The sequence below is a fragment of the Heterodontus francisci genome, chromosome 8 (genome assembly GCF_036365525.1).
Source record: "Heterodontus francisci isolate sHetFra1 chromosome 8, sHetFra1.hap1, whole genome shotgun sequence".
Lineage (NCBI taxonomy): Eukaryota > Metazoa > Chordata > Chondrichthyes > Heterodontiformes > Heterodontidae > Heterodontus > Heterodontus francisci.
In genome coordinates, this window is record NC_090378.1 from 46035972 (window position 1) to 46053212 (window position 17241).

The 17241-nt window shown below is 41.8% G+C and overlaps 1 protein-coding gene across 6 annotated transcripts in view; it reads left to right on the forward strand.

Moving 5' to 3' along the window:
• mast2 (microtubule associated serine/threonine kinase 2) overlaps positions 1–17241 on the forward strand; it is a 560338-nt gene that overhangs the window by 482433 nt on the left and 60664 nt on the right. For all 6 annotated transcript variants that reach the window (XM_068037080.1, XM_068037082.1, XM_068037083.1 and 3 more), the window contains 3 exons: positions 4577–4786; positions 10069–10170; positions 17082–17214. In XM_068037080.1, the coding sequence (XP_067893181.1) occupies positions 4577–4786; positions 10069–10170; positions 17082–17214 (445 nt within the window). The remainder of the gene's footprint in view (positions 1–4576; positions 4787–10068; positions 10171–17081; positions 17215–17241) is intronic.

Genomic DNA, 17241 nt, shown 5'->3' on the forward strand with positions numbered 1-17241 from the left:
GGAACCCATTAAACAATGTGAGATAACAAGGGACCCAGGAATGGAAGTTCTGTGGTCAGGAGTCTGGTCAGATTTGGATCGAGCAAGCAAGAGGTGGATCTCAAGGAGATGGGATAGAATCCAGAGAAAGACGTGAGTTCAGGGCCAGGGCAGTAGGGAACATTTAGGAAGATTTGTCCTGATGGACTAGAAGAAGGGAGGAAATCAGCAGAGCCAGCTGAATGGATGGTTTCAATATTTGTGACATGAAGTACATGTGCTCCTCGCACTTATTGTCAGATGTGAAGGTGGAGGAAACAGGGAAGGGTAGACTAAGAAGATAGTTTGTGGTGGAGAAGAACAGTACAGCACAGGAACAGGCCATTCGGCCCTCCAAGCCTGCACCGATCTTGATGCCTGCCTAAACTAACATCTTCTGCACTTCCGGGGCCCATATCCCTCTATTCCCTTCCTATTCATATATTTGTCACGATGTCTCTTAAACGTCGCTATCGTATCTGCTTCCACCACCTCCCCTGGCATCAAGTTCCAGGCACTCACCACCCTCTGTGTAAAAAACCTGCCTTGCACATCCCCTCTAAACTTTGCCCCTCGCACCTTAAACCTATGTCTCCTAGTAACTGACTCTTCCACCCTGGGAAAAAGCTTCTGACTATGCACTCTGTCCATGCCGCTCATAACTTTGTAAACCTCTATCATGTCGCCCCTCCACCTCCGTCGTTCCAGTGAAAACTATCCGAGTTTTTCCAACCTCTCCTCATAGCTAATGCCCTCCAGACCAGGCAACATCCTGGTAAACCTCTTCTGTACCCTCTCCAAAGCCTCCATGTCCTTCTGGTAGTGTGGCGACCAGAATTGCACGCAATATTCGAAGTGTGGCCTAACTAAGGTTCTGTACAGCTACAACATGACTTGCCAATTTTTATACTCTATGCCCCGACCGATGAAGGCAAGCATGCCGTATGCCTTCTTGACTACCTTATCCACCTGCATGGCCACTTTCAGTGACCTGTGGACCTGTACGCCCAGATCTCTCTGCCTGTCAATACTCCTAAGGGTTCTGCCATTTACTGTATACCTCCCACCTGCATTAGACCTTCCAAAATACATTACCTCACATTTGTCTGGATTAAGCTACATCTGCCATTTCTCTGCCCAAGTCTCCAACCGATCTATATCCTGCTATATCCTTTGACAATCCTCATCACTATCTGCAACTCCACCAACCTTTGTGTCGTCCGCAAACTTACTAATCAGACCAGCTACATTTTCGTCCAAATCATTTATATATACTACAAAGAGCAAAGGTCCCAGCACTGATCCCTGCAGAACACCACTAGTCACATCCCTGCATTCAGAAAAACACCCATCCACTGATACCCTCTGTCTTCTATGACCGAGCCAGTTCTGTATCCATCTTGCCAGCTCACCTCTGATCCCGTGTAACTTCACCTTTTGTACCAGTCTGCCATGCGGGACCTTGTCAAAGGCTTTACTGAAGTCCATATAGATAACATCCAATGCCCTTCCTTCATCAATCATCTTCGTCACTTCCTCAAAAAACTCAATCAAATTAGTAAGACACGACCTCCCCTTCACAAAACCATGCTGTCTCTTGCTAATAAGTTCGTTTGTTTCCAAATAGGAGTAAATCCTGTCCCGAATAATCCTCTCTAATAGTTTCCCTACCATTGACGTAAGGCTCACCGGCCTATAATTTCCTGGATTATCCTTGCCACCCTCCTTAAACAAAGGCACAACATTGGCTATTCTCCAGTCCTCTGGGACCTCACCTGTAGCCAATGAGGATGCAAAGATTTCTGTCAAGGCCCCAGCAATTTCTTCCCTTGCCTCCCTCAGTATTCTAGGGTAGATCCCATCAGGCTCTGGGGACTTATCTACCTTAATGCTTTGCAAGACACCCAACACCTCCTCCTTTTTGATAATGAGATGACTGAGACTATCTGCACTCCCTTCCCTAGGCTCATCATCCACCAAGTCCTTCTCTTTGGTGAATACTGATGCAAAGTACTCATTTAGCACTTCGCCCATTTCCTCTGACTCCACACATCGATTCCCATCTGTGTTCTTGAGTGGGCCAACCCTTTCCCTGGTTACCCTCTTGCTCTTTATATACGTATAAAAAGCCTTGGGATTTTCCTTAATCCTGAAACCAGGGATTATCTTTGCATTCCTGGATGATCTTTGAACAGTGAGCAGTTTTAGAGATGTCGCGCATAAACTGATGATGCTTTAAGCGGTCCAGCCAAATCTGGTGATAGGTGGTTAAGCCAGTTGTTTGCTAATGATGTTCACGTCTTGGGATTAATGGAGTGGAAATGAGGGGCATACCAGGGAGAAAGATTGGGGTGAGAGAGAGTAATAGTTCTCATGGGTCAATGGCATTAAAGGTGGTGGAGAGGGAGTGATTAAACAGTTCATCTTTGTGATCTTGTTCAAGCAATTCTTTCCATTGTGCCATTTTATCAAATTTTATGCCCAAAAAGACTCTGCTGTTTGGATTCTAATAGGACCTCTGGTCGTGGTGGTTTCTCTCCCATTTTCCTTGAGATACATGCTTTTGTATGAAGCAAACCCGTGTCCTATGCCTTTCTTCATTTAACTAATCCCACTCAAGCTTTTGATCTACTTCAAAATCTGGAAAGTGCATAGAAATGTACAGGTCAGAAAAAGGCTATTGGAATTAATTTGGCCAGTCCCAATGTTTGAAAAATATCCTATTCCGTGATACTTCTCTATCCACGTCCGTCTAAACTTTTTTTTAATTCATTCTCGTGATGTGGGTGTCATTGGCAAAGTCAACAGTTATTAGCCATCACTAGATGCCCTGAGAAAGTGGCAGTGTATCTTCTTGAACTGCTGCTGTTTGTGTGATGAAGGAGTTGCCACAATGATCAGCTTAATCCCTTTTGTTTGTGTTCATTCAGTCCTGAAGAAAAATAATCCCTCTTACATCGTAAACTATTGCCCTTGCTTTGGTATTTTATTTTAGTTGTAGAAACTGATGTTAACTCTGAAGTTATCCATTACCTTGAAAATTCTGGCCATATGCATGCTTGCCAGTATGGTTTTTGCATCACTATTCTATTAATCATTTTGTTGCCCATGTTTTGCATATCTGGAACTGATGAATCATCTGTAATTACATTGGACATCTTCAAAACCTTTGATAGGATCTGGCCCCATGCAGTTCTAAACAAGTTACAATCATGTAGCCTCCCACTAAATTTCTGTTGATGCCTCTGTATTTTCTTTTCATATTGCCCGGTCTTGTATTAGCTTAATTCTTTTGCAAAGCTCTGCCTCCTCTCCCACACTTTGTATCAATAACTTCCTCCATTAATCCAATCTTTTGCTGATGACTATTCTACATTCATCAACTTTCTTTACACTGGGTAAGAAGAAAAAACTTAGCACCTGGTCCCACTCTCATCTCTAACTTGTAAACTTGCTTGCTGCATTTTGAGTACAGTAGTGTAGTGTTTATGATACTGGACTAGCAGCATAGAGGTCATGGGAACAAATCCTATTATGACAAGTAGTGAAAATGAATTTTTAAAAATCAGGTAATTTGTGGGCCATCACAAAAAAAAAACTGCCATTTTGTTGTAAAATCTCACCTGGCTCAGTAATGTCCTGACCTGCATGTAATTCTAGTCCACACTATATGGTTAACTCTTACTACCCTCTGAAATGGTCTACTGAACCACTCCATTATACAAACAGGAGGAAGATCACCACCACTTTCTGAGGGAAAGTAAGTATGGGCAATAGCTGCAGTCTCGCCAGCATCATCCCCAAGCTGAGAATGAATTGATACGACTATTGTCAGAGCTTCTTTGAACTTTGTACTCTTGTTTCTTCTATGCTGCAAAAATGCTATCACAGGTGCTCATTCTCCTCATATTTCCCACTGCCTTGAAATAGTGGTGCAATGCTCAGTTCAACTCGTCGTTTCCTGGTATCTCAAGACTATGGAAGCTCCAGGCCTTATTCCCAATGCATTTTCTCATATTTGTGGCTAGATGACAATTTGCACAAGCAGATCAACTCTTCCATGAATTAAAACTTGCAACTTTATTTGCCTGTACACACACTCTCAAGATGACCACTCTACTTTTTTCACAGGCTCCATGTCCCTCAATCTTTCCTTCTGTTTACAGCCTTCAATCTTTTAAAAGCTATGCCTGATTTACTGCAATATATTCTTTTTAACCTTGGTGACTTCCTACACTACTGGGCCTTGAACCTTCACCTTGGTCTCTCAAAAGAAAATATAATCAGCCAAATAAAAATGCTATCCAACATACTGTTTTATATACAAAATAACCATAACCAGATTGTAAAGTGCTTTGGGATGTCCTGAGGATGTGAAAGGTGCTTTGTAAATGCAATTTTGTTCTTTATCAGATACACAAAGTGTCTTGCAAGACAATACCATAGCAACAGTGCCTCTAGCGAATACTACATTCGTTTTATTTAAAATTTAGCAAAAAGAGCAAGAAAAATCAGATTTATTGCGGATAAAATGTGGCAAACAAATTTCACTTAATAGGCTACGGCTCAAATGGAAGAGAACCTCCAGGAGTTCATCACGTCCAGCGCTCCCGAGAATGTGCTGCCATTAGCTGATGGAGTACTCAGCTTTATCCACCATCAGGTTATTGAGCTGGCTAGAGACTCCCTGGCAAAATCCCGAGATAGGCTCATCACCTCCAGATACTTCTTTGAATTGCAAGAGAACCTGGAGAAGCTACTTCAAGATGTAAGTGTCTCTTTTGTTTTAATTTACTAATGTGGCAACATAACTAATTTGTCTGTTAATACTAAGTCACATTCAGACTATTCCTCAGTCACAAGAAATAAATATGATTCAAGTCGAACTACAAAACACTCCTGCAAATGTAAATAAAAAGAAAGAAATGCAAATGCTGGCAATCTGAAAGAAAAATACGATTGTTGTAACCAAATTTTATCCTGTCCTTTCCCTTTGTAGATGCTAATGAACCTGCTATATATTTACAGAATTTTTTGCTGCAGATATCACCTAATTTTTTAATTTGAACATTGTACATGTAAATTAGTCTGTTAAGACACTAGTTTAAAGCCGTTCAGTTTTTGCTGAAACCTGGAAATGACCATATTGCAAGCTTCCCCCTCACCCCACCACCCCCATTGAAAACAGCAGTGAAGGCCAACTTGCTGTAGATAAGCAAGTTTTACTGCTGCTTGTGGGAAAGTTATTTCTGAAAGGCAGTAAGTGGAGAGTCAGGGTCAATAAATATGGGATTATTGGGCCAATTACGAGGTAGACAACTGATGACATTTAACACCGTGCATCAAATGATGCTATAGGAACACTGTACAGTTCTTTCAATAACTATATAAGTACAAGCATTATACACTCTTCGTGTGCCATCTTTAAAAGTGATAAATTACTTAATTCAGGTGATGGCTTACCTAGTTATTGCAAGCTGTGGGCTGCACTGGGAACCACTACTCTAGTTTTGGAATGAATCTCAAATCACCATTAGAGAGGTTTAACTAATAACACAAAGGCAGCATTAAATTTGAATTACACTTTTGATTTAGCGTGATCATTAAGGATTGCTTCAAAACTCCTTGAATCGCCACCTTTGTCACTGTGGTGTACAACAATGAGTTTCTCAGCAAATCTTACCTTTGGATCAGTGCTCATTCTTGTGTTGAACTCCCAGCCTTCCCTATGTTATTTTTTGCCCTATAACTTTATCAAATCTATTTAAAGTATAGAGTGCAAATCTGTGACTTAGGCTGGAATTTTTCGTTGGGCGGGAGGCCCCGTCCACCGGCTGAAAAGTGAGTGGCGAGCCCGTCTTCACTGATTCTGGGGAGCCACACCGGGATTTTTTGCTCCCAAGCCTTTAATAGGTCTTGGGCGGGACTTCCACCTCCTTGAGGCAGGAAGTCCCGCCTAATGGAGCTGCCAGCCAATCAGTGGGCCGGCAGCTTTTAGTCCTGGCAGCGCCACTGGGAAAGGTGGTCACTGCTGGGACTACACCCAGCCATCGGATGAAGATGAAGGACGGCCCCAGAAAAATGGTAAAGTTTTAGGTCCTCGCCGGGGACAATCGGTCTGGTCCTGGTGAGGCAAGGGAGGTTGGTTAGGGGGGCCGGGGGGGAGTGTTGTGCATTGGGGGTGGTTGGGTCTTCAGGGCGGCCCTCCGTGGGGCACAGGATGCCTGATCAGGAGGCCCCCAGCCTGCAAGCAGGCTGCCTGCTTTCATCAGGCGGGCTTTCTGAGTCCTCAGCCGCCCGCCTGCCACGGTTAACGTAACCTGTGGAGGTGGGCAGAGGCCCTTAAGTGCCAGTTAATTGGCCCCTTAAGGGCCTTGATTGGCCTGGGGCAGGTGGGCCATTTATCATGCTGCCACCCTGTGTAAATTGGCGCTGGGAGGGAGGGGGTCGGGAACGGCTCACGCCCCACCTCCCCACTGAATTTTACACCTCCCCCTCCCCCCCCCCACCAGCCCACTCGTTTGGGGATGTAAAATTCCAGCCTTCATGAAAGTGCTATTTGTTTATGAAATTATTTGATATTACAATGAAAGCTCTAAAGTTTGAAACTTGCATGAGATATATCAAACTAAAATCAGCTTATCCATGCAGTCATTATGTGTGCATTTCAACAAGAACCCAGAATGCACCTGGAAACAATAAAAGTACAGTAAAGCATTTCAAACTGAATGAGTGTCTGGAAGTTGATGCAATGATCTGCAATCCCCCTTGTTTACAAACTTTATCACCAGCATATTGTTATTGCCATTTGCATCAAAGTGAAAGTGCCTGATTTAGTTTGGATTTGATTTATATATAGCATTACGACCAGGTGAGAAAGAGGTCTAGGACCTTCACCTGGTCTTACCGTAACGAGGTTTAATTTTAAAAACACCATATTTTTAGCTCAACCTTGGTGAATCCTTGTTCACCGCTTTCTAATTATAAGGCAAAGAAACCAGCCAAACAGATTTTCTCAGGTTTAAGGAAGAAAAGTGAAATTTATTAAACTTAAACTCTAATTCGGTTGAAGCCTACATGACGTGCCCACACTGGCATGCATACGCGATACACACATGCAAATAGAGGCAGAAAAGAGAAGTAAAATAAAGTGGAAAATTTTGAGGCAATATCTGAAGAGTTTTTGTTGCAAGTCTTCGAGCTCACTGTAGAGTTCTTGATTGTAGGTAAATCTTGCTTTTTGTTGGGGCCCAGTATTCTTCTTAAACCTTGTTCACTGTAGCAGCCTTTTCTCTCTTGGGGTTCATGTGTCTTCAATGGGTTTTGGAGTTCCAAGAGATGGAGGCAGACAGGAGGTCTTCTTCAGTCCAGGAGCATTCTGCTTTCTGACGGCTCTCAGTTCAAAACTGTACAATTCAGAAAATAAACCCAAACTGCCAAGCAGGTTAGTCATGTGACTAACTGGTTTGACCACGTCTGTTTGTGAATTGTTTTGTTCCCAAACACTGTCTGTTAATATGCAAAAATGTCTTTCCAGCCAGGGACCTGACAACCCCTTGTCACAGGCCTTCTGTTCTTCCCAGCAACAATTTGAAATTTAATGTCCATGTGGTGGAAATAATGTGCCTCATTCTTGGCAGGTGGGGGCCTGCATGACAGCAGTGAAATAGAGTCAAAGATGTTGCTGTGCAGGTTGATGGAAATTGAATTGTATGATTGTGACTTTTAACAATGAGCATCAGCTAGACATTAAAAGCATGTGGTACATATGCATGTTTCAGTGTATAGCATATTGTACTATGTTGTTTTGCCGGACCAAAGGTATCTCATGGCTGTTCGGGTGTACTATACTTCACTGTCCATCTGTAAGTATTAGACAATAGGATAGCAGACAGAGAATTTGCAACTGTGAAGACTTTCAGAGAGTATTGGGTGTGATCAACAGCAAATTGCATTTATATAGCACCTTTAACATATTAAAATGTCCCAAGGTGCTTCTCGGGAGCATTATCAGACAAAAATTAAAGGATGCACAAGAGGCCAGAGTTGGAGAAAGGCAGAGTTCTCAAAATTATAGGGCTGGAGGAGGTTAAAAAGCTAGGGCGAGGCAAGGCCATTATAGAAGTTTGAATACTGGGATAAGCATTTTAAAATTGTGGCATTGCTGGACCAGGAGCCAACGGATGGCAGTGTAAGCACTGGGGTGATAGGTGAATGGGACTTGGTGTGAGTTAGGATACAGGCAGCACAGTTTTGGATGAGTTTAAATTTTTGAGGATGGAAGGTGGAAGGCCACCCAGGAGAGCATTTGAGTTAACAAAGAGGTAAATGAGGGTTTCAGCAGCAAATAGCCTGAGGCAGTGGCAAAGCCCAGTGATGGTACAGAAGTGGAAGTAAAGTAGTCTTTGAGATAGAAAGGATATGGGCTCTGAAAGGCAGCTCAGATTTGAATAGGACACAGAGGTTGAGAAAATGCTGGTTCAGCCTAAGACAGTGGCCAGGGAGTGTAATGGAATTGGTGGTGCCAAAGACAGTGACTTCAGTCTTCCCAATATTGAATTGGAGAAACTTTCGGCTTATCCAGGACTGGATACCGACAAGCAGTCTGACAACACTGAGGCAATGGAGGTGTTGAAGAAGGTGGTGGTGAGGCGGAAATGGATATCATCGGCATGCATGTGGAATCTGACATGCTTTTGGATGATGTTGCTGAACAGCAGCATGTAGATGAGAAGTAGGAGGGGGCCAAGGATAGATCCTTGGGAGACTTCAGACGTAATGATGTTCGGGTGGGAAGCGATAACCTCTTCCCAACATCAGTTCCCAGCTTTTTCCATAACCATATCTGTGTAATATAGATGATATTTGTGGCTGTCTGGGAGAAGACTACATCTCCACAATTTGGCATTGTTGATTTCTGTGGTATAAGTCTCTCATTAAAAATATTATTTGCATCTCTAATGATGCCTCTTTGAATAAGAGAAAGTACAGGGAGTCTGTTGTCTGGCTAGGAATCTCAGCAAGTACACCTGGTACTGTCAACATTGTGTTGACGGTGAACCTTTGAAGAAATCCAGAGGCAACAGGAGCAAATGTGACAGGAGTATAAAGAGAACTGGAGAGAAGGCCCAAGACAGAGTGTGGACCTCAAAGTTTGGGGAGGGGAGAAGCAGATCATCCATCTGAGCCTTGTTGTCTAATTAAGTTAAGCTTCATTTTGAACAGCACTCCCCACCAATACCTCGATCTGCCAGTGTTTAATTTTGCTGCTATGATCTTTCAGATATCCTATGTTGCAAAAAAATTAATTTGAAAGCATTAAAATATATAAATTTTAAAAACTGGCAGGAATAAAAGTGGGAAGCTTTGTTTAACAGAGAAAATTTGAAGCTGTACAATTTATTTTTGTCGAAAAAAAACATGCTTTGTGTTTGTTTTCTCTTTAAACACATTTGCAATTGCTTTTCATGCACCTAGTTTGAGCCTGTTTAGGATGGAGCAGTGGAGAGGGAATGGTGGGTCATTTTAATTTCGTGCTCCAGTGATTACTGGTGGTGACTGATGGTGTTTCAGATAGAGTATAACTTAACTTGCCTTGGTAAATTATTCTGGTGATTATGTCATTGGGATTCACTGTGTATAGGAATGACATAGGCATTCCTCAGACAAGCATGACATCAGCTTCAGATGCTAATGAGTGTGTGCTGCTGTCAGGGCATAACTTGCAGACACAAATGAGGCTTTAGTATGTAATGCAGCATGTTTCAAAAAGGGTTTAGAGTGCATCTAAACAAGATGTCTAGATTATCTTTTGAGCAAGGTAATATCTTGCTGCGAATTTTGGAGCATCAGAGGTGTGCACGGATTTTGGCAGACGCACTATTACAAGTTGAGTCCCTCTGTTTCTGTTCTTACTAAAGGTCTTATTTTTGAGGTAGAGGACATAGCGTGGCATGTATGCACAATGGAATTTCTGTTGTTGCAGGAATAAATTGTGTGCTGGCTTAGTGCACCCCTTGTTGAAATGTTAATGTGACTTTTATTTTACAGGCCCATGAACGGTCAGAGAGTTCAGAGGTAACATTTGTGACCCAGCTGGTGAAGAAACTGATGATCGTTATTGCTCGACCAGCACGGCTGCTTGAGTGTCTGGTGAGAATCACCTTTCATGTACCTATTACTTGCATGTCCATCAATAAAATACATAGGCACAGAATTAAACAGGAGGTTAATAAGTATTCAAGGCCAACCAGATCATTGTAATCATGCTTCTATCTTGTTTCATTTAAATTTTGAATTGTGCAATAATACAGATAGAAAAAAATAGTTTAAGGTTAATATAGTAGTCCTCTAAATGTGGGGGTGGGTGATATTTTGATTGTAATTTGCTCTGAAATAATATGAAATGCCATTAAATGACAAGGTTGTGTAGCTGTCCCAGGCTTCCAACTTGCCAGGCTTCCCTGTGAATCTCATGAAACAGCTCTTAAATCAAATCAGCATTCGTTATAAATGAATGTATCACAAGACACTGCAGGAATGTATGTTACATTGATCCACCCCCCACACTAAGGAAGCAATTCTTACTGTGTCACAAAATAGATTTGTAGAGATGGGTGAGCAGGTGAATACAAAATTAATGTGCTGTGTTCAGCTAATGGTGTCTGAAGGTTTTGGTAGTAGCTTTCAAATGAGCAAGACAAAAGAAAACATTCACAGTATTAACAGAGGGAACATCAGAGACATAAATGCTCTATCTGTGCTTCACCAGCGATCAAAATTGTAGTCAAGAATATTTGATAATGCATCACTCTGAATGTTTGTATCAGATGGCTGATTGTAATTTTTATATGATTTAAGTACTTCTGCCATAAATTATTTTTCATTGGTGGTTTGGGCAATTAGGCTGCTCGATTGCCTTTACTTAGTATTTTGTTCATTGAAAAGAGCAGAAGTGTGATTGCTCAAAGTAACTGCCAGCTTATGACTTACTGGTTAGTTAATGGGAATATACACTGCGATGTATAAAAAATCTTTCATAAAATTTATTCCAAAAGCAAAGATCAGAACAGATATTTTTAGGAATGGTTTTGAGTTTCCACATTAAACCTTTTAATTTCTTTACAGTTTTTAAAAGTGTACTTATCCAGCTATTTCTTAAACTAAAGATGGTTGTGGATTTTAATAGGTCAAAAAGGCCCATCATTCAAACCATTAAAAAGACTAAAATAAAAACAAAGTGCTGGAAATGCTCAGCAGGTCAGGCAGCATCTGTGCAGAGAGAAGCAAAGTTACCATTTCAGGTCAGTGACCCTTCATCAGAACTGGCAAAGGTTAGAAAAGAATTCTTTCAGTTCTGATGAAAACACATAGACCTGAAACGTTAACTGTTTCTCTGTCTGCAGATGCTGCCAGACCTGCTGAATATTTCCAGCATCCGCAGTATTTTGCTTTTATTGAAGTATTTTTGAAGTGTAGTCACTGTTGGAGGAAATGTGGCAGCCAATTTTGCACACAGCAAGCTACCACAAACAACAATGTGATAATGACAAGATAATCTGTTTTTGTGATGTTGATTGAGGGATAAATACTGGTCAGGGCACTGGGGATAGCTCCCCTGCTCTTCTTCGAAATAGTCCCACGGGATTTTTTACGTCCACCTGAGCAAGCAGATGGGGCCTTGGTTTAATATCTCATCTGAAAGACTGTACCTCCGACAGTGCAGCACTCCCTCAGTCCTGCACTGGAGTGTCAGTCTTGATTTTTGTGCTCAAGCCCTGGAGTGGGACTTGAACTTGGAACCTTGTGACTCAGGGGCGAGAGTGCTATCAACTGAGGCAGAGCTGATACTAATATACTAATTGCACAATACATAGTCTATAGCTTCTGTTCCTCTCCATGTGGTCCTTCTACACAGTTTACACTTCGTTAAATGTATTTCCATGCCTCGTATTTGTGGAGATCAACAAACTGTGATGAAACATCTTGGCGAGACTAATTTCAGTTGCATTATACAGACTCGGGCAGGAAATTTGAGGCTTATTGATTCCAATGATGATGAATAGAAAGACTGTTGATTTCTGAAATGGATTAGCTCCTCAGGGAATTTGAACTGTTTAATCTGATGCTTCATGGTTCTGTATGTTCATCAGTGATTAAAAGAAGTGCAGCAGGTTCATTGTTAACTTCAAAAAGATGTGACTATGTTGACACTGAAATGCTCTGTACAGCTTACCATTTTAATAGATACTTAATGAAGCTTTTCTTTAAGTTAAAGAGCATATAAATGGTAAAGTTGACTTTTGCAAGCAAAAGTCGACTGCATTAGTGAAAATTTAATGCTTTCTGTAGAGGTTTATTTAGGCCAGGTTGCATTCTGCAGAAGTCTCGATTGTAATGCAGAAAAATCAGGAAACCTAAATGAATGTAGCACATTGCACCATATTTACTGAATTATAGTATGAGCTGTGATCCCTGCAGTTGCAGAATAAAGGTATAAACAAAAATTTGTAACAGTGGTACACAGAGTGAAGGTTTTGGACACTGGGAAGACATAAGCGTACAGAGCTACAGTGATCAAGCGAGGGAGTGCAACTGACTGGATTGCTCCCTGGAGAGCCAGAATGGCCTCCTCCTTTGCCATCTATGACTCTGTGGTTTTGCATTTAGAGTGTCTTTGTAATTCCAGCAGTGTACAGCATGTTGCTGAGAAAACTGATGGAGCTGTGGACTGACAAGTCCCCGGGTCCTGATGGGCTTCATTCTACAGTCTTAAAAGAGGTGACTAATGAAGTGGTAGATGTGTTGCTGTTAATATTTCAAAATTCACTGGATCTGGAAAGGTTTCATCAGACTGGAAAGTAGCAAATATAACCCCTCTATTCAAGAATGGGGGGAGACAGAAAACAGGTAACTATAGGTTACTACAGGTAACTATAGCTTGATGTCTGTCGTGGGGAAGTTGTTAGAATTGATCATTAAGGAGGCTATCGCTGGACACTTTGAAAAACTCAAGGTAATCGGGAATAGTCAGCATGGTTTTGTGAAAGGGAAATCACATTTAACCAATTTATTGAAGTTCTTTGAAGGAGTAACATGTGCTGTGGATAAAGGGGAGCCCGTTGACGTACTGTACTTGGATTTCCAGAAGGCATTTGACAAAGTGCCACATTAAAGGTTATTGTGCAAAGTAGGAGCTCATGGTGTAGGGGGTAATATATTAGCATGGATAGAAGATTGCCTAGCTGGCAGAAAACAGAGAGTATGCATAAATGGGTCCTTTTCTGATTGACAGGATGTGACGAGTGGAGTCCCGCAGGGGTCTGTGCTGGGTCCTCAGCTTTTTACAATTTATATCAATGACTTAGATGAGGGGAGCGATGACATGGTAGCTAAATTTGCAGATGACACAAAGATAGGTAGGAAAGTGTGTTGTGTAGAGGACATAAGGAGGTTGCAGACTGATATCGATAGGTTGAGTGAGTGGGCAACAATCTGGCAGATGGAGTGTAATGTGGGAAAATGTGAAGTTGTTCACTTTGGCAGGAAGAATAAAAAAGCAGAGTATTACTTAAATGGAGAAAGACTGCAGAATTCCAAGATGCAGAGGGATCTAGGTGTTTTAGTGCATGAGTCACAAAATGTTAGTATGCAGGTACAGCAGGTAATAAAGAAGGTGAATGGAATCCTATCCTTTATTATGAGGGGAATTGAAAATAAAAGTAAGGATGTTATGCTTCAGTTATACGGGGCATTGGTGAGACCACATCTAGAATAGGATCAGTGCTGGGACCTTTGCTCTTTGTAGTATATATAAATGATTTGGAGGAAAATGTAGCTGGTCTGATTAGTAAGTTTGTGGACGACACAAAGGTTGGTGGAGTTGCGGATAGTGATGAGGATTGTCGGAGGGTACAGCAGGATATAGATCGGTTGGAGACTTGGGCGGAGAAATGGCAGATGGAGTTTAATCCGGACAAATGTGAGGTAATGCATTTTGGAAGGTCTAATGCAGGTGGGAAGTATACAGTAAATGGCAGAACCCTTAGGAGTATTGACAGGCAGAGAGATCTGGGCATACAGGTCCACAGGTCACTGAAAGTGGCCATGCAGGTGGATAAGGTAGTCAAGAAGGCATGTGGCATGCTTGCCTTCATCGGTCGAGGCGTAGAGTATAGAAATTGGCAAGTTATCCTGCAGCTGTACAGAACTTTAGTTAGGCCACACTTAGAATATTGCGTGCAATTCTGGTCACCACACAACCAGAAGGACGTGGAGGCTTTGGAGAGGGTACAGAAGAGGTTTACCAGGATGTTGCCTGGTCTGAAGGGCATTAGCTATGAGGAGTGGTTGGAAAAACTCGGATTGTTTTCACTGGAACGACGGAGGTGGAGGGGTGACATGATAGAGGTTTACAAAGTTATGAGCGGCATGGACAGAGTGGATAGTCAGAAGCTTTTTCCCAGGGTGGAAGAGTCAGTTACTCGGGGACATAGGTTTAAGGTGAGAGGGGCAAAGTTTAGAGGAGATGTGCGGGGCAAGTTCTTTACACAGAGGGTGGTGAGTGCCTGGAATTTGCTGCCGGGGGAGATGGTTGAAGCAGGTACGATAATGACGTTTAAGAGGCATCTTGACATATACATGAATAGGATGGGAATAGAGGGATACGGTCCCCGGAAGTGCAGAAGGTTTTAGTTTAGGCAGGCATCAAGATCGGCGCAGGCTTGGGGGGTCGAATGGCTTGTTCCTGTGCTGTACTGTTCTTTGTTTGTTAATACTGTGTGCAGTTTTGGTCTCCTTATTTAAGGAAGGATGTAAATGCATTGGAGGCAATTCAGAGGACGTTTACTGGATTGATACCTGGAATGTATCCTGGGTTGTCTTATGAGGAAAGGTTGGACAGACTGGGCTTATTTTCACTGGAGTTTAGAAGAGTGAGGGGAAAGTTGATTGAAGTATATAAGATCCTGAACAGTCTTGACAAGGTGGATGTGGAAAAGATGTTTCCTCTTGTGGGTGATTCCTGAACTAGGGGGCATTGTTTTAAAGTTAGGGGTTGGCCTTTTAGTACAGAGATGAGGGGAAATATTTTCTCTGAGGGTTGTGTGACTCTGGAACTCTCTGCCTCAGAAGGTGGTAAGGCGGGGTCATTGAATATTTTTAAGCCGGAGATATATCGATTCTTGTTTGGAAAGGGGAGCAAAGGTTATCGGAGGTAGATGGGAGTGTGGAATTCGAGACACAAACTGATCAGCCATGTTCTTATTGAATGGTGGAGCAGGCTCAAGGGGCGGAATGGCCTACTTCTGCTCCTAATTCGTATGTTCGTATGTTGCGGTAACCTGAATTGTAGAGCAAGTCAGGGTTCCATTTACATTGGATATCCTGAATACATAATCCAGATAGAAGAAAGGATCTAGGGAAGGGCATCTTAATCACTCTGTATGTGTTCTAGCAATCTCTTTACTATTTCTGGTGAATGATGGCTACTTGATTTATATCTAAATTATTTTTCCTCCTGTTCTGTTGTGTTATGTTGGTTGGTGAGATTCCAGTTGGATTCCTTTCAAATCTGAGCTTCTTGTTGCACTCTTGGCTTTCTCTGGACAAAGATTGATGTGAACTGTAGTTTCTATTGTATGTTTTTTTTCTTAAGCACTCCATATTTTAAGCAGGTATAGTTTTTATGCTAAAAGTATGTTAAGTTGTTGCACCACAAAATAAAAGTTGCGAAAAAGCTCAAACCATTTAATTTAGCCATGTTTGCTACTAAAGTAGTTAAACGTTTATGCCTTGTATGCAAAATATATTGTTACGATCAGGTGAGGAGGGGTTGAAAGGCTTCCCTCTTGTCCCTCTCCTTGTTTGACTGCAACAGCGTTTATTTCTTTTAATCTGTGAATGTGCTTACCAAGTCAGTGATTGTTTAACCCTTTATGTGCTATAGTCATAAAAGAACCAATCGGATAGGTTTTCTTGAGTTTTAAACAAGGAGTTAGCTTATTGTACTTAAAATCCAATCACGATCTAAGTGAAAATAATAAACTATGCTTCAACTTTTACACAAACACACACACGTGAGAATCTCACTCACACAAATAGGTTACAAAATGATGAAGAATAGTTTGGTTGGATTAGAATCCAGAACAAATAAATATAATATACAGTTCATGGGGTCTGGTAATTCAGTTATCGTCTGGCTAAAATCATGGTTCTGAAGTCTCTGACTGGTAGAAATGCACTTGCAGCTGGTTCAGGGTTCTCTTGGAGACAATGATGTAGGTGACTTTCTCTCCGGGGTCTCTGTCTGTAGTGATGATAGACTTAGATGGTCCGCAGTCGCAGACAGGCTTTGAAACTTGCAATATTACCTGGAGAGAGAGAGAGAGAGAGACAGCTCCACCGGTGTCCTGCACTGGTTAGCTCTCAAAGCTTGCCTGCCGTATGTCACAAAACTCCAAGTTCACACAGCCCGTGGAAACTGTCACATGGTTCTCTCAGTATTTTTTTTTACTTTCATGAGGTTCAAAGTCTAAGAATCCCAATTCTGTCTCAGGTCATATTGTTTCAATGTTTACTTCCTGGATGTACATCTCCACTAGTGAATGCTCCAAGATGGCTTTGAATGTCTTGCTAACAAGGGTGATGCTAGATAATTTACTCAACTGTTCAAGCCATTGTCCTGGATGGTAGTCTTTTAGACATGTATCTCCATTCGATGTCTTGGAATGTGAGGTATTTCAATGCAAATTGTAGTGGCTATCTTGGCTGCCAGTTTTTTAAAAGTTGCATGTAGGAGTCCAGCTTTCCTTTTTAAAAGTTTAATGTAGGTTTCCAATTGATGAATTAAAATCCTCATTTAGCATAGCATGTTTTCTTGAAAATGGGTATCGAATGGGACAACATGTCAAATGCTGGTAGTGTTCCCAGCACTCAAAAATGTTTGCGAAAATGTGGGAAAATAGGAGAAGAAGCAGAGAGTGCTATAACTTCATATTTTCTCATTTGTCATAATTATATTTGATCCAGATTGAAACTTTGAGAGACTGGTTTTGTGTTTGTAGGAGTTTGATCCCGAAGAATTCTATCATTTGTTGGAAGCAGCTGAAGGCCATGCCAAAGAAGGACAAGGAATCAAGACTGATATTCCCCGCTACATCATCAGTCAGCTGGGGCTTACCAGGGATCCCTTGGAGGGTAGGTGATTTTACTGAAAAGATAAAA